Source organism: Lathamus discolor, chromosome 5 (assembly GCF_037157495.1).
Source record: "Lathamus discolor isolate bLatDis1 chromosome 5, bLatDis1.hap1, whole genome shotgun sequence".
Lineage (NCBI taxonomy): Eukaryota > Metazoa > Chordata > Aves > Psittaciformes > Psittacidae > Lathamus > Lathamus discolor.
Genome location: NC_088888.1, coordinates 36,437,556 through 36,462,999, shown reverse-complemented (window position 1 = coordinate 36,462,999; position 25,444 = coordinate 36,437,556). Strand labels below are relative to the sequence as shown.

Here is a 25,444-nt window from a genome sequence, read left to right as displayed (position 1 = left end):
TCTTGTTTACATTTATTAGGACTTTATTAATTGAAAAAAAAAAAACCAAACCCAGCATTTAGTTGGTCATATGTATGAAAGGGTGAAGTCAGACAATCTTCCCTTGTAAAGCTGAAATGTCAAAAGAGGTTTTACTCCTAAGACATTTGCATTATACTGGCCTTGAAATCTGTCCCTTTACCACCTTTCTGCAGACAGCACATGTTGGAACACCTTTGGAGACATGCCTGTAGGCGCCAGCCAGTTTGCTTTGCCTCCATAGCTCTGACCCTGTTGGGTTACACGTGTGTATCCTGGGTGAGGGGTCCTACATCTTCCTTCTTTGTAACAGGAGGTGTCCCAGGGGAGCTCTTAGCTTCGAGGTATTCAACCGCTCCATACGTCACCATAGACAACACAAGCATAGACAATAAAATGTACAGTTTGATGTAGATTTGCAATTTGGTGCTGTAACCAAAGGCGATGACAAATCCTAACGATTCCCAGAGACGGTAATTTGAAAAGGCAGCCTCCTTGTGTTTCTCAAATAAAATGCCATAGAGTCCTAGAATGAAGGAGAGACAAGGCTTTGTGGAGATTAAGTCTGCAACTACATATTTTCTGCAAAGAATAGGCAACAATCTCCCTCATACATGTCAGAGAAAGGAAAACACCAACTTTGTTTTTAAGCATATTTATGCTCCTGTGAATTGCTGTAAGTGAAATAACAAAGAAGACAAAATAGAGAATATCAGAGAAAAAGCAAAAGAAAGGAAGGATGGGCTCTACTGAAGTGAGATGACAGGAAGTTAATTTCTCAAGCTATCAATCAGCCACAAAAAAAGGAAGGTTCTTGCACTGATGAGCAAGTAAGTAAGGAAGAAGAGGAGATGGCCAGAAATGGCCCTTGACACTGCAAACATTCCATGTAACCTATTGAGAAGGTTATACCAAGTCCTTACAGGCTTCCAGGTAGTTTTGTCCAGGGACAACATAGTCCTTAGGGACCAAGTTGCTCTTTCAGTGTTGGGTAGAAAGGATCAAAGAACTATGGGGACCTCCTACTGCCGTCCTTCACCACTTCTGGGGGAAACCTGCATGGACCCTGCTTACACTCTCTACCTGTTCTTCAAACCATTTTCTTTCACCTGCCTAAGAACATGCAGAGACTGCACATGTAAAATTCATGTCACTCGTTTTCACCAAAACTTGGCCTCAGAAAGCCCCCAGGTGAGGCTCACACAGTGTTAATAACGGTAGTGACATATATGCAGAGATTAGCCTCTGAGATCAGTAGGTTTTCAGATTTTTCAGGTCCTGGACGATTTGGCAAAAAAATTACCTTTGATGTATACAGAAACTCTGGCCAGCAGCTGGAAAATGTTCCTGACATAGAAACTTGGTTAAATTGGTAATCCTAACACACTTGTGTTCACTGGGAAGCTCTCACTGGGTTCAGTCAGCTGTACACCCACAGCTGGGAGTCAGGGAGGGATTCCCAGCCTCTAGGTCTGACTAGTTGGGCACGCAGGGAAGGGGAGAGAGCTTGCTTTCTTCCAGGTGCTGAGCTAGCACCAGGGGTGATAAAGCAACAGGCATTTCTACTGACTTACTTAGCTGTGGTATGCATGGGGGGAAGGCAAGAAATATAATGAACCCTAACTCTTCTCATCCACTTCCCTATTTAACAGCACATCTGTGTGAAATATGCACGTTCAGCTGAAAGGCACAGAGGAGTACAAAGTTCTCTCAAAAACTGGGTTGGCTCAACTAACCTTTCAGTTTTGTTAAGAAGGGGTAGATATCTTCTGTATGTAAAAACTTACCGCATCCTGATGACTGTAAAAGGACATTTACTTCATTTTTCAATTTAGACATGATGGAAAATCTGGACAAATGCATCACAAGATGTACTTAGCTCATTAAACTGGCAGAGTGTAGTGTAGTGTGAATTATCTGACAATAATTCATTATTATATGACCTGTGTTATCTTCTGGAAAGGGATTAGTGAGGAGAGTTATTACAGGAAGGTTCCTGGTGCCATGACAATTCCATGTGTTGAGATAAAAATGGCTTGCAGCTGGTACTTATTTTCCCTTGCTATTTTGAAGCCTTCTTTTTCATTCAAAGCAATGTTAGAATTGAGTGAGGATCTAGTCCAAGGTCCAGCTACAGGAAAAGCTGATTTGGCAGGAGAGATTTCATTTCCACTGTGCAAATGTGGTATTAGCTAGCAGTTATATGGGAGTGCAATGGTAGTTTTGCCTCAAACCTAAATGTTTGTCCTTATCACTAACAGTCAGCTGCAGTACTGTGCAAATTGCCTGGCTGATGCTTTAACAGGACCTGTTGAGCTGGCCAAGTGGAGAGGCTTCTAGGTCTGAATTTTTGCAGCTCACTTCCATGGCAGCTATCCTCCCTATTTGCCAATGCCTATTTTCCCACTCGTTCTCCTGGTACTAGTATGTACAAGGCATGTAACAGGACTGCTGGAATATTTGAGTCTAGATATATAAACCTTCCAGACGGATTTATACTCTTCCTAAAGACACATGTCAGCCTAGAAAGAACTTCATTTTACTGTAGTCTACCCAATAGCTTAGCTCTGTGCAATACAATGGTTATACCCCAAGTGCGGTTATTGCCGGCGGGATAATAATAGTATCTGTGTTCAGATTAGATAAGAAAGGGCACTACACACTCTGAAATGAAGCAGCTTTCTTTGGAAATAAAGAAGGGTGTCCACACTCACACACAAACATGCTAGGAAAGCTTTAAAAAAATCGTGATTCACCTACTGTAAGCCTATATATCCTCTAGGGGGAACTCCAGTATTAACTATCCACAGCAGGCCAAAGTGAGGCGTCTTCGATTACCATAGAATACCTTTAGTACGTGGCACAATGCCATTCAGTTCCATCATCGGTTAACCTACTGAGGCCCAAGCAGCAGTCATGGGAGCTTGACAAAGGAAGGACTAGAAACCTTAGTCCCCAGTGCTGTTTTAGAAGTCTTATCTCACCTGATAGCCTTTAGAGCTGAGAATTTCTCATGTGATGTGTATCTGCATAAAACTGATAAAGGGAAAAAGAGATTTAGCCCTAGATGGGTATGTCAAATTGGAGATCCTGTTCTGGGATGCAGCATTATGGAGTAATGTCACTGCACCTCTCTGATAAGGTTTTATGTCATCACTTGATATTTCAGGGTGACAATATGACAGAGCAAACTGTGTGATTTTATAACTGGGGGCTGTGGAACAGCTGAAGAAGGTACAGACAAAAAAAAAGACACTGTGCAAGCATAAGGAACATTTTGGTTTTTTCTCAGCTAACACAAACATGGAATTTGCACAAGCATTCTGCAGGGATCTGGGAATGGAGATGACCTGTTACAGTGCTATAATGGAGGTGAGTCTTGTCACATAGCTGCAGACCCCACCTGCCATTGAGTAAGCGTGAAGCACTGTTCACTGTCTATCTGTGGGCTGGGAATGGCAGTCACTTCCCAGCCGCCTTCTCTGACACTTAGGTTCTCTGCACTTACACCTTCTTCCCAAAGGAGGTCATCAGGTCCGTCTTTGTCCGGTGTGCAGGGACCTTACTGAGGAGATGTCCTTCTCATGGGACATCTTAAATGCATGTAAATTCCTGAAGAGAGGTGCAAAGGGGGTGGAGGCTCTTTTCAGTGGTGTCTAACAAAAGCGGACAAGAGGCAATGGGCACAAACTGAAACATGGGAGGCTCCCTCTGAACATCAGGAAACACTTTTTCACTGTGAGGGTGACTGAACACTGGCTAGGGTGCCCAGGGAGTGTGTGGAGCCTCCCTCCCTGGAGATATTCAAAAGCTGACTGGACATGGTCCAGGGTAAATGGCTGTGCCTGGGTGGCCCTGCTTGAGCAAGGGGTTGGACCAGGTGACATTCAGAGGTCCCTTCCAGCCTCAACCCTTCTGTGATTCTGAAAGAAGCGAAGTATCTGGGGACAAGGCTTTCTGGAAAAGAGAGAAGCAGGATAAAGAGTAGGTCCTTTATCCTGGTGGGAGACTGAGATATGGCTCTCAATAGTGTTGGGAAGAAGCCTGATTAGCAGCCAGGAAAGCTGTGGCTGAAGCAGCAGGAAACAGCTTTCCTTCAGAGAGAGCAAATTCTCACTGAAGTTCTCCTTCCATGAACCTGAATAACGACAGTACTGATTTAAAATTACACCAAAGGCACAAGTTGTGGGTTGAGATGAGAGAAGATGAGAGGGTGTCCCTTGACATACGTACTGGTTCTCCCTCAAGGGATATGAGCTGCTGGAAGGACAGAGAAGTCTGGCTGGTCACTTCCTTCTGCATAGAGGTGGGGACATATGCTTGAGATGAGATCACTGTCAGTGCCACGCAAAGGACTGTGATGTTTTCCCTTTGGCTTTCTAGGAGGAACATGACAATTTATCTAGTGCATAAAATCATCTAAGCTTCCAGAGGGACCAAAGGGAGGGAAGCCAAGAAACATAACCTGATGTGGGCCCAGGTGAGCATATTCCTATGGCATCTGCCAAATATGAATTTGAGATAGAGAAAAACAATATTCATGAAATAAGAGGCAAAATATGAGAGCAGATGGGAGAGTATTTAACTGTCTTCTGACCCAGGCTAAGGCATTGGTTTAAAAAGAGTGTGACTGATAGTCATGAGCAGACTTTACTTCAACTCATCACAATATATATATATCACTTTCTTGCCCTCTTCAGCATTTTAGAGTCTGTCTTTTGTGTCTAGAAGAGAATTTCCTCTAGTTTTGATTAAGGGATATGTTTCAATAATCCCTTGTGGAAGTCAGTTTGTATCGGCTCATTATCTGAACTCTAAGTACATAATAATCACACTATATCGCAAAGCAGAAGAACATAAAAAATTCTAGAGACAATAGTAATACATCATATAAGTCCAATGGTATGCTTCCAGTAACAGACTCCTAGGTTAAGAGTGTAAGAACTGAGGCAAGTATACAGTGATTTTCCCCACTTAGTGCTCTCCTGACTCTCTCAGTCAAAGCTGTAGGGTCTTTCTCAGTTGGAAATTTCCTCATTTCCTCTGTACTACCAGGCTTTAACAGTGCCCCCCCCCCCCCGGAATATTTTCCCCTGAAGTTATGTAATTCCATCTTAAAAACATTTACATTTTGGCAATGAATTTCATACTTCAATCATGCATTGTGTAGAAAAAGCGTTTCTTTTGATTTCTATAAAGCTGCTGCCTGATAACTTTATTTAGTACTAGTCCTGTTATAAAGGGAAATGGTGAATTTCTAAACAACTTTTCCATACTATTATCTTACTGACTGTTTTCCTTACTTATCACTTGTCCAGGCTATAGTGTTCCAGTCTGTTAGTCTTTCCTCAAGTGGAAGTCTCCCATGACTCTGTTCCTTTTTATTGGCTTTTTATGTCTTATCACATTGGATTAAGATTTTTGAAACAGAGCAAATCAGAGCTGCATGAATTTATTTGGTTGCATAATGTAGCTCTCTGTGGTTTTCTTCACTTTTTTTCTAATAACTCCTAGCAGCCAATTTGCTGCTTCTTTTGTTGCTGAACTTCAAGTTGATTTTTTATCCAGAGTGCTCTCCTTTATTGCAAAAGACAGACTAAATGTGTCATTCTTCTTAGTTTTCCAATTTTCTTTGAAATACTTATGCTCCTCCAGAATATTTATTCTGAGTACCCATTATCATCTTCTGCAGTGTTATTCCCTCTTCATCTTGGAAAAAAATGTTTAATGACTATTTTACTTTTTTATTCCCAACTTGTTCTTTTTTCTTTTACTTGCCAATGAGCTAACATATTTCTTTCAGATGCTGTCTTAAATCCATTATAATCTTTATGCACTCTTTGTTTTATAAATACAAACATATGAATTTTTGTATCTCTATAGAATACATTTCATTGTCACCATGACTTACCATTAGTTTGTGTCTGCCAAATGGCATCAGATAGGCCCCAAAGAGCAGGGAATATGAAAAACACAGCAAGCTGCTTAGGATGAGGTTTCCACAGCAGTAGTGCTATTATACAGGCAATGTTTGTAACCGCGGCTGTTAATTTAGAGAGAAAGAAGATAAATGTAAATGCAATTACAAACCCTGCAGATAGTAGTAGGTAACACTTTCAAATTCTTCCCCCAACTACAGCACAAGTCAACCTTAAAGTCTTTCTAGTTCATTGAGATTTGCGCTGACAGAGTTGATATCACAAGACAATGTAGTCCTTTAACAGTCTTCAATTAATAATTCTGAGCAGTGTCCTGTGCTGAGAGATCCTCATCGCTGATTAGCCAAAAGGACAAAAACTGCCACTGCGTAGGAGAAGGGGCAGCTGAAAGATTTGCAGTCACCATGTGAGGCATGTGCAAGGAGGAGGAAGCACCCTTCGACTCTCCCTACCAAGTCCTTAAATTGTAGGTTTCCTTTCAGAGCCAGAGGAGGCAGTTAAGGATATATAGAGGGTCTGGTGACTTTTTGTCTTTCTTTTTAAAAGTGGTTTGTAAATGATTGCTCCCTTCACAGGTGCACCTTCACCAATTGAATACAAAGACCATTAAACAACTGAGAGGTTCAGAGGTCTTGTATTGCTAACGCTATAGTTGTGCTGCTGTTATTGTTTTACTCTAAAGTGAGTTTCATAGAGTGAGACATACACCTAGGACAGACACATACACAAGAATCTCTGAAGTAGTGACTTTAGCCCAGGTTTAAAATTTCCTGTGGAGGAAATGCCTAGAATACCTAGATGCACACTGACTCAGTCAGTGACGATTCTAATAATACAGGTTACTCTGTAGTGGAAGTCAGCTATTAGTTCTCTTCGGTATGCTTAGTGGATACAGGGACACAAATGAAATATTTCTTGGTATTTTTTAATGCCTCCATTACTCTATCACTCATTCAAGTCTTCCCTGGAGAGGGAGATGTCCTTAACTATTCACATTTCTTCTCACAGCAACATGAAAATTACTATCCCACACAAGCAATTTATTCTAGCCTGACATGCTGTCGCATGACTTTCTTTCCTTTTTCTCCCTATACAACGAGTAGTGAAAAGAATACCAGGCCAACCTTTAGAACTCTATAAAGGTGAGGAGGTTTCACCCCAATGGAGAAATCCTTCTCAGGCATAGTGTAGGCATCAACATCTGTATTGTAAAATGATTTATCACTGGTTGCATTAGAGCTATAAAACATTAAAGCTGCAGGGCACTTTCTGAGTAGACAGTGCCCCCCAAAAGCAGGATGAACTACACCACCAGCAAAGCGATGTAAGGTCTCAATGATAATGACCTCAGTACAGCGGTTAACTGTGCTGCCCCTCTTCTCGTGAATGAAATTTGCCTCCGGATTGACTTTGGTTTTAACTGATAGCTGACAGTGAGCTCTCCCTTTGTAGAGCATGCAAAGGGGAGAGCACTGAGTTTGATATATCACATGAGGTGATTAGTCCTTCAAATGACCTTTACATACCTAATGCAAATAGAAGCTTTCTACCGGTGAACTGAGAGATCTTTCCAAAGAGCAGAGAGCAGAGGGAATTTACAGCTGAAAAGCAGATCATCACATAACCAACATAATGTATCCCTAGGGCACAGGTCACATATGCCTGGAAGAGAAAAGACAGTGATACCACCTTTCCTTCAGTGAAAACAAGCAGCTAAAGTTCAAGGGTCTTAGCCTGAGTATTCGGTAAATAGCCATCATGGACAAGATCAAAGGAGCACAGCTACAGAGTTTGTTGACAACTCCCTGGTGTATCAACATAGTTGGCCTTCAACAGTTATATTGCTAACCTAGTTCCCAGTCAGGCTGAAGCCATGCAAACAGAGCAGTAACAAGCAGAAGTCAGAGCACTGCTTGCTGTGCAAATAAAACTCCTGGAAGTGGCATCAGGAATCTTCTGCCCTTCCTTTCATAGCCTAAGAGATGAAAATCCACAGTCAGCACTATTGTCATTACAGAGCAGCTCCAAAGAAAAGGACCTCATCTATAAGAGTATACAACCAAGGAAGGGGCCATGGAGTGCCCCATTCAATCCATTCAAACAAAGGAGCAAGTGCACTCTCCCGTTTGCTTATATGCAAGGTTCGAAAGCTTAAGTGTCAAATAAGCAGCTCAGGAAGATTGTCCCCTTTCTTTGGAGACTTTCTCAACAAATGTCTGGAGAACACACCTGCTGTGTGTTTAGGTTTGTAGAGAGACTGGAGGAGCAGAGGTGGTTTTAATCATTTCAGTCCAGGGTTTGGACCTGTTGCAGTAGTGACGGGCGAGGGCTTTCAGCCAGCCACATTGAGGATTTGCCCTGTTACCGTAGAGGTTGTCAAAATAAAATATGTGGTATGTGTGCTGACTTGCACTTACACAAACTCTAGGGAAACCAGAAGGAAGGAAAATATAAAAGCTTTGCAGGCTGCTGGCTTTTCTCCCAGTTCGTTATTTACAACAAGCTGAAGAGTTTGAACCTGTAGCTCTCTGCTGTGGCCTCCACTGGTGAGTTAAGCTCTCTACAGTGTTCTTTTTGAGGCTGTTCCAAGGGACATATTTACTGCTGGCCTCTCCTGTTTGAAGATGTCACTCGGAGTTCATTTGAGAAGCAAGCAGTAATTTAGCAAACCACAAACTGCCATTGAAAACATCTTCATTTAACAAGGAAATAGAGATCAGATGCAATAGCAAGACACAAAGGCACAAAAAAAAAACAGTCAGAAACACAGCGATTTTCATTGTCATCCACACCTTTGTGTAGTCACCAGAAAGAAATCCCTGTTCCAACCCACTGTAAATTGTCAGAGGAATTAGAAGACACTGTCTTTTATCTTTAAGATGCTGGAAAGTTGCTAGGAACGTAGACCAAAAGGATGATGTCTCTAGTACTTCTTTCTCAGTCTCTGCTTGGTCAGATTTGATCTGGTCCAGAAATGTAACAATCAGCAACACAGCTAGCACACCACTAGCTGCAAAAACAAAACAAAAAGTTCATGAAAAACTGAGGAATGCTGCAAGAATGATGGGAAGTCGCTTGCTGCTGTTACTGTTCTGACTTAGTGCTTAGCTCTCTGTGGGATGTTTTGGCAGATGCCTCTGATTCCGCTTCAGTGTAAAGGCCATTTCTGTGTAAACAAGGCGGCCTGATCTACATCCACATCTTCTGCTTACAGCTGCACACCTCTCAAATCCCCTCAGCTTAACTGGGACTGGCCTGTTGTGACAGCCGCTGGGGCAGCTGCTCAGCCGCAGAGGGTGATCGCTCACCCTTCCAGGGCAAGCAAGGGGTGTGGGGACAGGGAGCTGGCCAGAAACAGCTCCCTCGGGAGCGATCAGAAGGCTTTAAATCAACATGAGAGAGGGATATTCACTTCCAGTGCCAAGTTTTTCATGGCTAGGGGAGATGTTCCTTCAAATACATGGAAAGAATAATAAAGGGCTAGAAGGAGAACTGCTGCTTTGGATCCCAGTATATGCTGCCTTTCTTCTTTCTTTTTCTTTTTTTCCTTTGTTAGCTCAGAGCCATGCTTTTAGCACAGAATATTGCAATAGGATGAGGGGTGAAGGTTTTAAATTAAAAGAGAGGAGATTCAGGCTGGACATGAGGAAGAAATTTTTTACAGTGAGGGTGGTAAAATTCTGGAAAAAGTTGGCCAGGGAAGTGGTGGATGCCCAATCCCTGGAGACTTTCAAGGCCAGGCTGGATGTGGTTCTGAGCAACCTGAACTAGTTGAAGATGTCCCTGTTCAAAGGACTCAAAAACTTTTGAAGGTCCCTTCCAACCCAAACTATTCTATGATTCTATGTGCTATTTTAAAGATGACAGAGAGTAACTCTGGGGCACTTGAAAAGGATGCAAATTACAGCTTTGACCCTGTAATTTCCAAGCAGAAGCAGCATATGAAAGAATACATGGGGTAGTTAATCAGAAAATGATCATGTATGTATCAGTCTAGGCTTGTTGCTTGTGAAGTGAATAAATACCATCTTTTTCATGTTATGAAGAAGATAACTGTCTCATAATATACATAGAGCACCCACAGATTCACAAGTGATTGCTTCTTTACAAATGCAAGGCATGATTGTGTTTCCTCTCTTACTTATGATGACTAGAATTCCACCCATGGAAACAAGTGGAGTTCAGAGTAAGAGGAGAACAAGGCACCTCTTCCCATCTGCATGGCCTATTTAATGTGCTCCTATGTTACTACGTATGGGCATGCTCTCTTCTGCAAACTTAATGTCCAAATACGTTAGCAGATTTATATTAAATTACTTCCATTTTTTATAGCTTATTCTTTCTCATCCATGCCTCCTAGAGTGAACTGGTATTCTCCAGTGCTCTGATTCTCCACTGTGGCTGAGCTGTAAATGCTTTGTCATTGTTGGCTCTGCCAGGCTGTTTATTAGTGCTTATGTACTGACTGAAGGACTTACTTACATGGATGAGAGCAGGACATCCACATTTACAAGACAAATAAATATTCTTACAAACATGTCAAATGAATCAACAGCAATTATAGGAGATAAGTAACTTAATACTGGTTAGGATGAACATTAATAGAGATATCCACAGTCTGTGAGAAAACTAAACAGAAGACTTGTTCATTATTGTCTCCACCCAAGCTGGGCAAAATATGTATTCAGCAACCAAATAGAGGAAACATTTAAAAAATGTCTGTGAATGAAATAGTAGTTATTTGGGTTCCCTCAAGGTAGGAAAAGACATACTTTTTATTAAGAGCTTAAAAGAAAATTGAAACCCTCCTGACGCAGGGTCAGTAGACAGCAGGATTGCATTCATTTTGCATGATCCCAGCCTAAGGGAGTGCTGTATATGTTAGTCATCAAATTTAAATTTAAACTTGTGAGCCAAGCCTGCCTTTAGCAGAAAGGCATCAGCTCCAGCACACTCTGGAAGGGAAGTGGGGGGATATTCTTTGCATTTTCTCACCAATTAGGAAAGGAGCTTGGGGAAGTGAGGAGGTTTTCCTGTGATGCCCCTGTCCAGTGAGGGCTGGCTTTCACCAAGTCACATTCTGTTTGAGCATATGGCAAATTACGTGCTTCTGTCCCAGCAAAGAAGGTATAGCTGTGTGCAGAGACTGCAAAGATATTTAATCAGAGCTAAGGTGACATATTGCCTTTCCAGATACTTCCACTTTATCCAGAGAATAACTTGTTTTGAGCCAGATACTTTTTGAACTTTCGTCACTGAATGAATCTTTGCACGTCTATTTTTGTCTTTCTGATTTTGGATGGCATCAGCCTTCTCTGTCTTTGATTCCTTTCTAACCTTAAGCAAGGAAAGTCTATAGCAGCTGTAGTTACTGAAGGGGAGATATGCTACTTCGTCTAGTGCTTCTTTTTCTTTGCCTTTCACACTAAGGTATTGTAATTCAGGCAACACAGATGAGAATTGACTGAAGTTGTAAAGTCTCACTGGGGATCCAGAAACCTCCCCGAAAATGACTGCATGTTCTGGGAGCCCTGATTCAGGTCCACCTCTAATTACAGTGCAGTTCTTGTGCTAAAACTGTTTTACACATGGTGGAACACCAGCCAGTTCTGATAGCCATCCCCAGATCACTAGAAGCTGGTAAGTTCAAGTACCACTACAGCTGGGCTGCTCTTAGCATCTTGGACTTTTGCATGTGTATATAAATTTGCCCAGTGCCATCAGCAACTAGTTCACTATTGATGATCTTGAAGACAGATAGTGAATTTAAACCTATCTATCATCTCATGAATAACTGGATAAACTGCTGTAATCCTCTAACTGCAATATGGGCATACTTTTGATTCTAGTCTGTAGAGCAACACAGACTTTGGGTGAAACAGAGGGGTCACCATGCTGGGATTCAGCTTTATTCCAGGTAGAGAGTGTAAAGAATGTCTTGCTCCTAGAAACAAAAATGATAAGGCACTGGCACAAAGCATTTGAAACTATTTGGGAAGGAGTTGTTTACAGCTCTCACATATCTTATTTCCTTTTAGCAAATTAGATTGAGGGAGGAAGTTGGAAACTTTATCCACAAAGTCACGCTAGGTTTCACAAGTAGTAGGCTTCCCATCAATGATATCCACTAAAGACTGTGTGAATTACTTACCAGTGTAGATCCCTAGCAGAATGTAGATTAAGGAGTTGGAGGGTTCTGCTGACCCAGTGGTGTTAGTGGTATTAGTCATGCAGTCATATGCTCCACAGCATGCCACTTCTGAGATTTCCACTAATTCAGTAAAAAACCAAAAGAAACACTGGTCAGGGAAGAGATCAGATGAATGCATGGTATATAAAAGGATAGAAGAAGAAGAGAATCCAGTGCTTGGTGTTTGGTCCTGGTTTCAAATCCTTTCTGATTAGATTTGATTAACTTCAGAATATCAGATTAACACATAAAAATTTGATCTACCAGAAGTAGTTGCTCAAGGCAGAACATTGAATTGATGGCTAGATGGAGACATGGATTAAATCCAAAGACTAAAATGTGAATCCAAGCTCAATTTGAAGTATTTAAAGTTCCAGTGTGTATCTCCCTATACTCCTTAACCATAACACCCCACAAGACAGGTCCCTCAGTTTATACCACCACTGAACTGATGGATTTCAGCTCTTACAGACAGAGCACATTATCCTTCTCCATATAATTTCTGTATGCTTTATGGGAATGGAAGCCACCTTGAGACATCTTTTTGTTTTATACATTCAAATTATGATTACCCACAAACACAGTCTTCCAAGAAATCAGTTTTTCTTGGCTTTATTACTTTATGACTGGCTTTATTACTCTTTGAGAATGTACTTGAAACTAGAACAGTTTGGCAGGGTTTGTTGTAAGACCTTTTCTTTATTCAATCCCATCAGTGTTGTGTTGAGCATATGTCAAAGCCACATGTGTGTACTCACACACCTTGTGTGTTACCACAATACCATGCCCACTTCCTTCTTTCTGTAAAGAAAAAATACTAACCCAAAGTGTAAGCTTGAATAAGCTGTATAGCGGGGAAGAATGATCGAAAAAACATAGAATTGTTTCAATGCTTTCACTGCAGAATTTGTCACTGGTCCAAGCATAACAAAGGGCAATACACTGTACCTTGGCTGATTCCTTAAAGAGGACTTTACCTGTAATTTTGCATTTACGGTTATTGTGTAACTACTTTTAGTGTGTTTTTCTCCATTGCTTCCAATCAAAGCTGCAGCAATGTGAACGAGCTATTTAGCTAGCTTCATAAACAACTTTAGGTTCAACATCAGATAAAACGTAATAACATGAAGAAAATCGTTACCTTATTATAGCCAGTGGCTACCACTACAGTTTTGAACAAACAGACCTGGAGCAAAATCACCATATGCAAATGGTGAGTCACACCAGTAGTGTGGAAGTGTGCAAAGCGAGTTTTCTGTCTGTTCATGCACCCTCTAGATGAAGATGCACATGCAATTAGAGATATGGAAGTTGCAAGGCAGGGTTTGTTCCTCTGGAAACAAAGCTGCAATATTGATGAGTAAGAAAGGATGACTCTTGTTTTTTACATTCTTTTGTAGTATTACCTCATGGTGTAGCTTGCCTTGCTGTGTCTGGATGCAGTGATGCAGGCAATATGTCAAGTGTATGTATGTGTCTGAATTTTATGCATTTTGATTCTGTAGGTGCATACCATATCTTTCTGACTGCTCTGTGAAATTATACATTTTAAGCATATGAGCAATAGAGGTGAGTGCCTTTGCTGCACTGTCAGAGAGGAAAAGGAGTGAGTAACTGGAGATCCCTACCCCCTCACCCACAAGAAGCTCTCTCTACATTAAAGCCGAGTTTTACTGAGAAGGCACAGTTGGAAAGCTTATGGTATGACTGCTCATCACTGTTGTGAAGATAGGCAAGGCCTTTGGCTTTGAGAGCTGTTCACAGCACACCTCCCAGGAAAAGAGCATTTCCTGAAATCCAATGTAGTTGGCAAAAAATAAGTAAAATATTTTCTTTAGAATTTAATGGAACATTCTCCAGTGTAAAATCCGGAGGGGATTTACAGGACCAAAAAACAAAACCTCAGTATTTTAATCCCTTTATTAATATGATGTGTGCTGTGAAGCAGAAGAGAGTAAAACGGTTGCAGTCTGTGCAGACCCCACAGCTGCACCATAGCTTCTGTCCTGCAAATGAAATCAGGACAGTCCCTCCTGAGACATCATGTGGATCAGATCATTGGATCAGCAGGGCTCTGTTGCACTTGATGCAGTCCTTTAGCATTCTGCTTTGATGGTGTTTCATTTGTAGTTTCTTAGGTTTAAAGGAAGTATCACACCTTGTGACAACTACTTTGCCATAAACCCATGAATTCAAATACTAAAACCTCATGCCAGCTCCCTGACATTTAGTTTAAACCTAATACCTATTTGAATACTTTCTAGAGGACATACTGCTGAACTGAGCCAGGGGAGACAGCTAACTTCTTGCTATTCATAGTAGCAGTGTGTATGGAAGGCTCTTTCTATGTCCATCTTGTTCTGACTTTGACAGGATAGGGAATGCACTGGAGACTGCAATGGTAATACACCCTTCTACTTTGAATCTCTATGGTGGCATCCAAGTATTAATTTATCATCACAACTGCCCTTTTAAGGCTTATACCAATAACAAGCATGGGAAATGAGAGCAGCACTGTTGAGTGATTTCTTCAAGCTACATGGGCATCTGCTGTCTGAGCCTGTAATACAGCAGAGGAGCCCTGGCATGCAGTCTCCTGCCAACAGCTACTTCTATTTCTTCTTGATAAATCTGTAAAGCACTCATTTTCAGCAAGCACCAGCATCAGCTTCACTAACCTTGAATGCTTAACAGCAAATCAATCCAATACTACAAGCTTTGTGCAAAGGCTTCTTCAGTATTTTGCCTTTTGTTTTAATCCACTTTAAACAGAAGCCAGATGTGAAAGACTGTCACTGCCAGAGCATATCTATGCATTACAACATCGGGGTGGAATTCGAAAGGAATTCAATAGACATTTATTTTTGAGCTAGTTGTCTGAATTCTCTTTATAGATGATGAAAAGATGATAGAAAATAGACACTTCCAGAGAAAAGTGCCTGTTTCCATTGTCTGTGGAAGCTCAGCTACAGAAATCTACCTTTTAACTATCTAGAACCAGCTGATGTTTATAGAAAGAAGTGCCAAGATTTTAGAATATATTTTACCTTTGGTGGAAGCTTGGCTAAATACCAGGGATGAGATAAGATTTCCCCAGATGCCGGAGGACTGAAATATCAGAAAGAAGACCCCAAAGTATTGGTTGATAACGTCTTTCCCATTTTTTCCTGCTTTCTCAGCGTATGCCTTGCCAGCTATGGTGAGGTAAGTGCATTTGGCAGACCATAGTGGTGCTCCTCCTACGCCCAGGATCACAGAGGTAGGAATTAGTGTGTACCTGCCAAAGAACACTTTATTTAGCATAGCTATTATCCATTACCATAATAATCATTTGCCCAAAGATCCAGGCACAAAAATAAACATAAAGTAATAGTTTTATCCTTTGTGTGATCCAATAAATCTGTTACATGGAACCAAGAAAGGGACAATCTTATGAAATTTAGGATGTGCAAGCATTCCCAGCTGTGTCCAGGTGCTAGGCCCAGGCTGGGCTGGCTAGGTCTGTGCTCATGTGCCTTATCCTTTTGTAACTGAGAATCAAATCGCACCTGCCCTTCAGAAGATGGATCAAAACAACCTTCCTCTGCAGAACTGCATTCCCTATTACTGGAGAGCAGAAGCTGTTCATCCACCTCTGAAATGGCAAGGCAGGATCTGGCATCCTCCTGCAGTCCTCTGCTCCCAGAGCCACTGACTGGAAGACAGCCTTCCCTTCAATCTTCCCAAAAACAGTCCTTAAAGTAGTTTGGGTTTTAAATGAAATTTATGATTTCCTTTTTTTCTAAAGGCAAATCTCTGCTACACACATGAGGTGGAGCAGCAGCTTCAGGTGGGTGGATAGATGCATTCATTCTGGCCTTTCGCACATTTTCACCTCTCTGCTTCACCTCCTTCTTACAGGCAACACTTTTTGCATCCAACTTTAAATTCTGCAACACAGACGTAGAGAAGAACGAACTTTGCCCTTACCGATTTTGTTCAAACACAATAGACAGGGTTAAAGTATTTAAATTGTACCAGCTAGCATGGAAGTTTCCTAGGGAGAATGCAATGTAGCAGCACATAGAGCCTGCAATGGTCCACTTGCAGCCCAGCTTCTTGATGAGGATCGGAGGGAGGAACATGGAGGATAAGATGAGTGCAGCATAGAGAACACTTAAGGATGCAACACCCAGGCCTTCTTCTGAGTGGAGACTGCTCTGCATGGACAACAACAGCAATTGAGACAAATTTTATCACAGGCATTGTGTTGTTTGTGTATCGTGTTTTCCTCACAATGATAACCTACTTATGAAAATATGGTACAAAACCAGGTGAACATTGCTCAGATTCAAAGCTTTCATGAGTCAGACTTTATTTAATGTAATTCGCTTGAGTTTCTCTTTGAAAGCAAGCTGAATGAAGGATAACCTCTTTTCTCGGCCTTCACTTTTTGTCTCAGGCAGGAATATCATCAGATCTGCATTGCAAGGGCTGATTTAGCAACAATGGAAGATTCCATGCTTTAAACTACAGGTCTGACATTTCTAAATTCTTCAGAGGCTGAGGTCCAAATATCCTAACATGCTCACAGCTCACAGCAGCCCTCTGTAGCTGGAAGTAATTGATTCACCCACATTTTCACAAGGGAGGAATAGCATGTTTCTGATCTAACCAAGTTTTATATTTTTTAATGCTTAAAAATTCTCCTCTTGTCTTGATACTGTGAAACTTGCAATGAGAAGACTGAGATACTGCTTATCAACTTTTTCCTTTTCCTTTTCATTAAAAGCTAACGCTATCCAGTACGATTTTGGAAGGAGGAATGGATGTTGTGAGGGTAGCACTTGAGAGTGCTATAGGAGGGCAAGGCTGCTGGTAGCTGCACTGAACACTTCCAAGCCCTGCAGCGGCTGCATGGCCTGGCCATGCAGGACCATGATGGCAGCCACACAACAACCCTAGCAAGAAGCAGGCATCAGGGCAGGGAGGTGAGGAGATTCTTTGCTGAGCAGGGTCAATGTATCTGAGGATCAGAATGATTGTTTTGTAAACAGGCAAAGAGGCTTCCTGATCACAGAGGTCTTAGCTCTGAAATACCACAAGCCCAGTTTCATCAGCTACAGCTTCCAAAAACTAGAAGAGCCAGGCCTTCAAAATCATATGATTAGCTCAATTCGTGCTGCTTTGGGTTTTTGTGGTTTTTTTTTTCGAGGGGGGAATCACAGAACCTCAGTACGGTTGAGACTGGAAGGCACCTCTGGAGATCATTGAGTCAAACCCTCCTACCACCTATAGCAGGTTAACTGTGTCCTGGCAGGTTCTGAATCTCTCCAGAGAGGGAGACTCCATAACCTCCCTGGGCACCCTGTTCCAGTGCTCTCAATGTAAAGTTCTTCCTCATGTTGAGGTGAAACTTGTCGTCTTTTTGTTTATGACCATTACTCCTCGTCCAGTTGCTGGGCACCACTGAAGAGTCTGGCACTGTCCTCCTGGTACCAGCCTTTAAGATACTGATAGGCATTAATGAGATGCACTCTCAGTTTTCTCTTCTCTAGACAAAACAGGTCCAGCTCCCACAATCTCTCCTCATAAGAGGATTTAATACTTCTCCTGCAGGCTACAATACAATAAAATAACTTACTTTTGATTGTGTCTCAGCATGTCCTCTTAACCACCAAGACAAAATGGATAGAGAGGAGGGCTACTCGTGAATCAGCACTACTCCCTCCTGCAGTGTTAGGGGAGGCTTTATGTTCCAGCACTTAACCCTGTTTCAGATGGTGGGTTGACTAGTGGATTCTTGGGTTTATCTTTCCCTGCTTTATCAGTCTGCACAGCTCATGAGATCTCCATGCATTTTGGGACCGTTTGTGCAGAACTTCTCTGAACTTGGAATTTGACACTGTCAGCAAAGAGAAACTGCTCAAGGAAAGGAGAAGAAAGAGACATAAAGAGCTAGCAGGGACCTCTTCTTGTCATTCTACAAACCTATCTCTGCTACCGTGCTTTAAGATGTTAATGCCAATACAAGGCAAATCTGCCTCTGATTTAAAATAATATTTTTTATTATTATGTTATATCATGATGCCAGGAATTATTGCATGATTTTATACTTAAATTATTTAATGGATTGCGCATTTTATATTTTACATTGTTGCATAACAATAATATTATGGAAATTTATAATTATTCAAAACAAACCCTTTCCAGAAATGTGATTTGTTTTCCATTTTGCAACATCTTATTTTGAAAAAAATCTCAGAGAAATTAAGTTTTCATTCTAACAACTAATTTGCAGACCTAAAGTAGTCAGACACAAGTATTCAAACTATTTGAGAAGTACTAGAAGAAAATATTTAGTAAATGCTGGGAATCAGGGTAAGGAATACTGATCTGCAGCAAGCTGATGTTTTAACCCACCACGTAAAAAACAGTGCATGCCTTCCTTGCAGAAACCATGGAAGGACTGATGGGTCTCACACTGCCAGCTGGCCTGATGCCCTTCCATGCCAACTGTCCTGCCAACCAGTAGCACGATCTCCTCTTACCTGCAGATTCTGGAGTCCTCCATAAGCAGTGAAGAGAAGTAAAAATCCGAAAGAAATGACCAAAACATTCTTAAGATTCCTTTCCATGTTGATTCATACAAAACAAAAGGTCTGGCGGTGGGCAGAGATGATCCAATTATTCCAGGGGATGATCTGAGTTGGAGAAAAACAGCTTAGGTTTTGTTGGAAAAGGTCACTTCTCACTGCATGTGTAGAGGAAAGAGTTGTTAATTATTTGAGGATTGGCCAGTGAACTTTACTTTTACTGATACTGAAAACTCGTCATGGGGCTGTTACTCCTGTTATGTACCTGTTGTGGCTGAGGCAATAATGAGCACTCCTCCTGTCTAGCAGGTTTTATTAGATAGGTATGTAAGTATTTGCAGCACTTTGACTTATTTTAGTATTGCACTTGTATGTTACATGGTTCCCTCCTATGACTAGCACAGAAGAAAAAAATTGCAAGCAGTGAAACGACTGTCTGGCATACAGGTACAGTAATCCAGAAAGGGCAAAGATTAAAAGATCATACTGAAAGCTGTGTTAGGCCTATTGCTTAACTAAGGTTACAAAAGCATACTAGGAAATGGGACTGTGTTACAGTGTTGTCTGTATACACCACCCCTAAAGCTGTGCAAACCAGCATTGCTGTCTGCATTGCAAAAGGGATAGTCTTAATCCATGGTGAACCCTATGGCTTTGGTGTTCCAAATTTACCAAGCCATACTAATGAAAATCATTTTCCCCTCTCGTTCCCATCAACTCAGAAGACAAGAAGAAAAGAGGATAAAGCAGATAAATTAAAAAGCTCATCAAGATACTGGAAAGAAACAGTCTTTGTGGGATGTATTTTACCTTGCCAGTGCTGCCTGCTCAAGGAATGAAGTTTTCCCCTAGCAGCCAACCTTGCTGTGTTCGTTCCTGGTTTTACCTGGTTTAAGAGTCTTCCATGTGAAGTTGCACCCTCTGTTTGTTCATGACACATTGACCATCATGCAAGCCCTGACTGAGTTTCTGAATATTCCCTTCTGAGCACATAACATCCTCTCTGCCCCTAAGCCCTTGCAGCTGTAGCAGAGGAGGGGTTTGAACGTGGGAGCAAAGCGAATACAAAAACTCCACACAATGATGTGAACAGATTCAAGTGGAGGTGGTCAGTGCGGTGTCCGTTTGTGCCTAGTGGGAACGCACAGCTAAGACTTGGTTTAAATCCCACTAGATGGCACAATTTTGCTTTCCACAGGGACATGCGGGGGTGGGGGGGGGGGGGTGGCGAGGCGCTTTAACGCATTCAATACTTTAAAGAGGTCGCAGCCAGTTTCTACTTTGGAGAAAACTGCACTGTGTGCCTTTTCATTTTCTTCTTTTGTCTTATAATCTTTTTGAATGAAATAACGCAGAAAACATAATCTTTTAATTCTCTGTTGTTAAAAGTACTTCTATATTGCAAGTCTAGAGGGTGAAATACTGGCTTTTTATTTTACAGACTACTATGCTCAGCATGCAAACACTTTTATGCTATCACAATGCTGCTCTCGTTCTGTGGTGTTTGTAGTCCTCTACAGGGCTTCTAAACCAAACCGGTAGTACTTTTCCCAGTCTTTAGAGTTTATGGACCTTTGGAGTTTTCAGGTGAAAACATTTCAAACAAGTTTACAGCTGGTGATCATATGGTTGTTTCTGTTTTTGCCTCTCAGAAATAGTCTGCAAAATTCCAGGGGTCTGGGCCCACAGGTTTAAAATCACTGGAAAAATGAATGAGAAAATGTAAGAACAATGCTTACCCTAAACAAAAGCGTAATTATCACCTGCTCTGGCAGAGGCAAGAACCAAGTGAATGCAAAGCAGACTTAGTTACAAAAGCAATTATTTTAGTGCTCTTTTTTGACATCAGCAGTAATAACAACACAGCTTCTAAAAATCAGCATTAACTGGACGCTGTGTTTAACATGTGGTGGTGGACGGGTTACCTGCTCAGCTCTTCTGCGCTGGAGGAATTCTTAACTCCTAACTCAGTCACAGCCTCTCAGCAGCACAGTATTGGAGAGCATTTGGGGGAGGGTGGGTTGTTTTGTGGAGTTTATTTCTTTTTTCTCTCTCCTTTCAACTGATCAAAGACATTTCGGCCTGTTCCATATCCCTTGCCCAGAGCTTTGGGTTATCCAACTGCCTGGTCCTGAGCCTCTCCTTAGGAATGTGCAGTCTTTACCAAGGAGATCTGATAAGGCTGAGGATCTCTTCCTTTGGTACCAGGCAGTGGGGGGCTCCAGCAGGCCTGCTGTGTATCACCCTTGACACCTCTTTTCATTCTTTCTGCCAGTCTAACTAAGATTAAGTGAGCCTCAGGAGCTGTGTGCTGCATTTTGGGTTTAGCTTTCACATAGAAGACTGCAGCCACCAAACTGAAAAGTCTGTCAGAGTGCAATCACAAATGTGAGAGATAGAAGATGCTGGTTGAATTCATCACTGCATCCCACAGCTGATTATGTTTGCTTTCCTGTGTTTATTTTCTTAGTGTAAATGAGGGCAGCTTTTGCTCAAAAGATTATAGCACCAGAGGCTAATCTTTGGGGGGTGGAATTGTGCTTTATAATTATCATTTCCCTACTTACTCTTTCCTGGTTAAACATATTGTTTAGGCAGTTCTTTTAACTACACTAAAACAACACTCCCCTCCTCACCCCCCTTCCCCCCCCCCCCCCCCCCCAACAACCAGAATACTCGCCACAGGATTTTCTGGTTTAGGAGGTTTTTAGTTAATTAGCTCCTTGGGGGTACACACCATCCCTTGAATCTATCTGTAGAAAGGATAAGCAGTTTTATATGCCAGCTGGCCAGTGGTTTGGCCACCCACATAATATGAGCAAGCGTGCAAGAGCTGTTCTCAGAGCTTGCCCTAACAGGCACTGGTCAAAGGACATGTGCTTGCCCGTGGGTGACTCCAAACACAAGGATGGGGGAGAGAATAAAGACAGTCTTCATATTCTCACTTGAAGAAGTTAAGTTGATTCCTACTCTTTCACATGGTAAGGGCATTTCATGCGTACTAGAGGAGAACATCAGGCCTGAGCCTGTGGTCCTCAGCTGTCGCAGTACTACAGAGCTCTTGTATGCTGTCTTGTGCTGCTCCAGCTTGCAGATGGCACTGGAAAGCATGGCTGACCAGGAGATGTCCAGGCACATCTAACTCAAATACTCTTTTTTCCCAAAGTCCTGCTCTCCCAGAACATTAGCCTGGGCTGACTCACCTGCAATGTTCCCACCTGCCAGACCAATGGCTGAGTGCTCCATTTTTATTAGACCCCTCAGAAGAAAAGTGCCTAATTAAAATCCAGGGCTGTTTGGTCCAGACTGCCTACGCAGCATTTCCTTCCTTGCTGTGAAAGCCTGGCCATGTTGTTCTGTTCTTCCAGTCTTCTTTCACCTATGTTGGTGCCCTGCTGATTTTGGAGTTGAAGCAGGAATGGCTAAATGTGGCACACATGCCTTGCAAATCCCAGCTGTTCTGACAGGGGCCTTAGAAAATATAGGCCGTTACATATCGAGAGAATCTCGGATGTGAAATTCATAACACTGAGCTGAACAGGTCATGCAGTAAAGGCTGCTTTCTCCTGGAAGGAGGTGAGAAGGGAGTTGCCAGTCCATGAGCTCACACTGACTTTTGCCCACAAAGCTGGAGGAAAATAATTCTTCTCGTGTGAAGGATCCCAGCAGTACGAGTTGCTCCTATGTGCCTCTAAGGGTCCAAACATCTCCCCCTCCTCCAGCTTTTCAGCTCTCGTTTCCAAATTTCCCTTCTCTCCTTTCAAATACACTGCTCCTTTTCCACCACGCAGTGCATCCACAGATGTTGTCCTTTAATCTGTTCCCCCAAGACCCTTGCACAGACATCAGTATGCCACTTCTGTCTGAATTTTACCTGCTGATGTCCTCTGCCTTTCTCTGGAGGCACTAAACTGTCTATTTCAATCTTCCTTTATGTCCTTGATGTATGTTGTCCTTCCTTACTTCTTTGCTGTTCTTTAGCCCTTACCCTGCCTTTGTCTCTCTGTTTCTCCCTCCTTGCCTCGTGTCCTGAGTGCCACTAGAATTTTTGCTTCTTAAGGAAGTCACCCGAAAACTGCTGGTTGTATTCCCATCTCACAGGTTGTTACACTGCTTCTAGCCTCACTGGCTATAAGATTCCTTTCAGCACTGTTCTTAACATCTGATGAGGTCCTTTTCCAGCTCCACTACCTATCCCTTAAAAAAGAGGGGAGATGCCTCTTCTTCTGGGCTCAGAGCCAGCTCATGGTAAAAGGAGGACCAAATGAAGAACGAGCAAAGAAGGTGCAAGCCACAGGCTGAATAAAGGTGTGACTTTTCCATCAGTAGGACCTTGTAGGAGACCTTCCCCACAGGATACTTGTCTGCTCTGCTGAATGCAGCTGTCCAAATAACTAATACTGTCTCTATAGAAAATGCAGGACTCTGTTTAGGGTAGAATGGTGTGATGCCAGCCCAGGCTCATTCCTTAGTTTCTATCAGCCAGAGAAACAGTTGCATTAGGTGTTGGACTTCTTACAGCTGTTACTCTTGTTACTCTGCTCCTGAGACTTGCATGTCTCTTGCCTGGAGCTTTCAATGCATGAACACATCTATGAGAGTGTTCAGAGATACTAATTCTAGCCTAAGGAGAGATTCAAGTATTCTGAAGGTAAGACACTGCCCTGTGCAGCAGCTGACCTCTCTGCAGAGGACAGTTCAGATCAGCCTCTCTAGGCTGACAACTACCGATAAACAACATCCTGTTTCTCCGCCAGAGTGGTCTTGCATTCATTCTCTTATAAAAAAGTGCTTTCATCTGGCTGAGACACAGCCTACTCACATTTTAGCTTCTTAAAACTGCTGCCTGAGCACTGACATTGTACATGAGCTTTGCCCTGCACTTTGGATGTTTCAGAATACCTGGGGTAAACCTTTTTCCAATCCTAAACCAGAGGCTGTGACTCAGCTGGTGAGACTTAACACCCCGCTAAGATAAACATGCCACTGTTGTGATCTGTGCTTTTATAATGAAAGGGTAGGGAGGCGGATCCTGCATATGAACAATGGACATTTGTGTGGCAGGGGCGCTGAAGTCTTAAAAGCCATTTACTGGAAACTGCTTGCCTGCATACTGTTTGTTCACATAAGCATGCATCAGAAATTCCTTGCACACACCCATGACGTGTGCTGGTAGGATGGGACTCAGCAACCTAAACCATGTTCTTTCACCTTCCTTTTTTGGTTCAGAGGTGGTTGCTCATGTTATTAATATCCACTATCAAACTAGCACAGAAATATAGTCTATAATGCTCAGCCAGGAAGCTGTTGCTTTTGAAAGTCTATCACAAAGAACTGTGACCAATTTATCAGCTTGTGGAAATAAAAGGGAAAGGAGAATGGGGCTCAATCCCAGAAGGTAGGGCTCCCGGAAAGTATATTGGTGTAGACATCCCAGGATGCGAAGGTTTTCACTCTCCAGTGTCTTCCATGCTTCAGTTGTCCATTGGTTGCACCCATGGCTGGAAACTGACATCAGCAGAATACTTACCACCTATTTGCCACTCACTTGCCATCAACATAAATATCTGTGGCAGATAAAATGAAAATGGAGCATGAGTCTTTTCTTTTGTAAGTGTTGCTCCCACTCGCTTCTGCTTTCTATTACTGAATATACCCTAATGGTGTATAGGAGCAGGAGCTACCAAGCTGTGGAAGTGCAAGCAGGGGCTCCTGGGAGTGAAGCATAAAAACAGGGCTATTCTGAACAGGCTGGTGTGCAGTACAGCATGAGAGAAAGGGTTTGTTAAAGGCAAAAAAAAAAAAGAAGATCTACTAGAACGAATCAGAATAGGCAATTTTTATGTTTTTTCTTTCCTTTAGTAAATTTTGATGATAAAACCTTTTCCTTGTCCAGTAGGTATCACCAGGTGCCTGGAGCAGGTGATTACCTGTTTTACCTGGCCTTTTCTGTGACACAAAATATGGGGAAGCTCCATTACTTTCCCCTAGGGTGACAGAAAGTCTCCCCCAGGTCTGAACAACAGACTCCTTCCCTTGCCTTAGTATCAGTAAATCATGCAGCCATTCAGGACACAGTTTCTTTACCTGCTGTCCCTGAGCCTCTTCCTCCCATCTGGAGAAGCCTTGGTTTCTCCCACACACATCCCTCCAATCACAAGCCCATTAGTCTGTGTTGCCTTGTGCTCAATCAAATCAAATTACCTTTTTGAGTGGCTTCCTGTACTTTGGAATTATGGAGCTGTGAAAGACCTCCCTGGAAACAGGTACCGGGGTCCAGCTGGGAACGTCTTTGTGGCTGCTGGTCTAAACAAGCTTCACATTTCCTGTCCATTTTAGGGAGATTAGCAGGCTCTCTGTGCATTTCTAATCTTGCATCGATCTTTACGGAAACTGCCCCAGTATGCTCAGGTTGCAAAATTACTATCCCATCCTTGTTTGGAAACTCCTCTTCATTTTGGCAGTCTTTATGAAAGCTTTGAACCAAAAAGCAAACAGTATTGAGGAAGACAGGACACATACAACTCCACCTCTTGCTTATTATCTGAAATAAGAGTAATTACTATTTGCTTGCATTCTTGCTTGCATATCCATTTCTTGTGAACTGTTAATGTTCTACCAAAGTGCTCCCACCTCCAGAAGGGTGCTGAGATTGTTAATCAGAGTCACTCTGTCCATTCCACAGAACCCATTCACAACCAGGATGGTGAGCACCATCAGTC

General features: G+C 42.2%; 1 protein-coding gene across 4 annotated transcripts; it reads right to left on the bottom strand.

Annotated features, from left to right (window-relative positions):
- On the bottom strand, positions 1 to 19,609 carry UNC93A (unc-93 homolog A). 4 transcript variants are annotated; one of them, XM_065679070.1, is made up of 9 exons: positions 19,533 to 19,609; positions 18,678 to 18,830; positions 16,165 to 16,346; positions 15,195 to 15,424; positions 12,109 to 12,228; positions 8,750 to 8,967; positions 7,484 to 7,619; positions 5,930 to 6,061; positions 1 to 544 (listed from the first exon to the last, which is right to left on the bottom strand). In XM_065679070.1, the coding sequence occupies exons 2-9, from the start codon at positions 18,762 to 18,764 to the stop codon at positions 279 to 281; spliced, it is 1,371 nt and encodes a 456-aa protein (XP_065535142.1). In that variant the 5' UTR covers positions 18,765 to 18,830; positions 19,533 to 19,609; the 3' UTR covers positions 1 to 278. The 4 variants fall into 4 exon arrangements, with proteins under 4 accessions (XP_065535142.1, XP_065535144.1, XP_065535145.1 ...); XM_065679073.1 differs by lacking the exon at positions 19,533 to 19,609 and adding an exon at positions 4,252 to 4,397 and having other exon boundaries at positions 383 to 544; positions 18,678 to 18,879; XM_065679072.1 differs by lacking the exon at positions 19,533 to 19,609 and having other exon boundaries at positions 16,165 to 16,341; positions 18,678 to 18,757.
- Between the last annotated feature and the right edge of the window lie 5,835 nt (positions 19,610 to 25,444).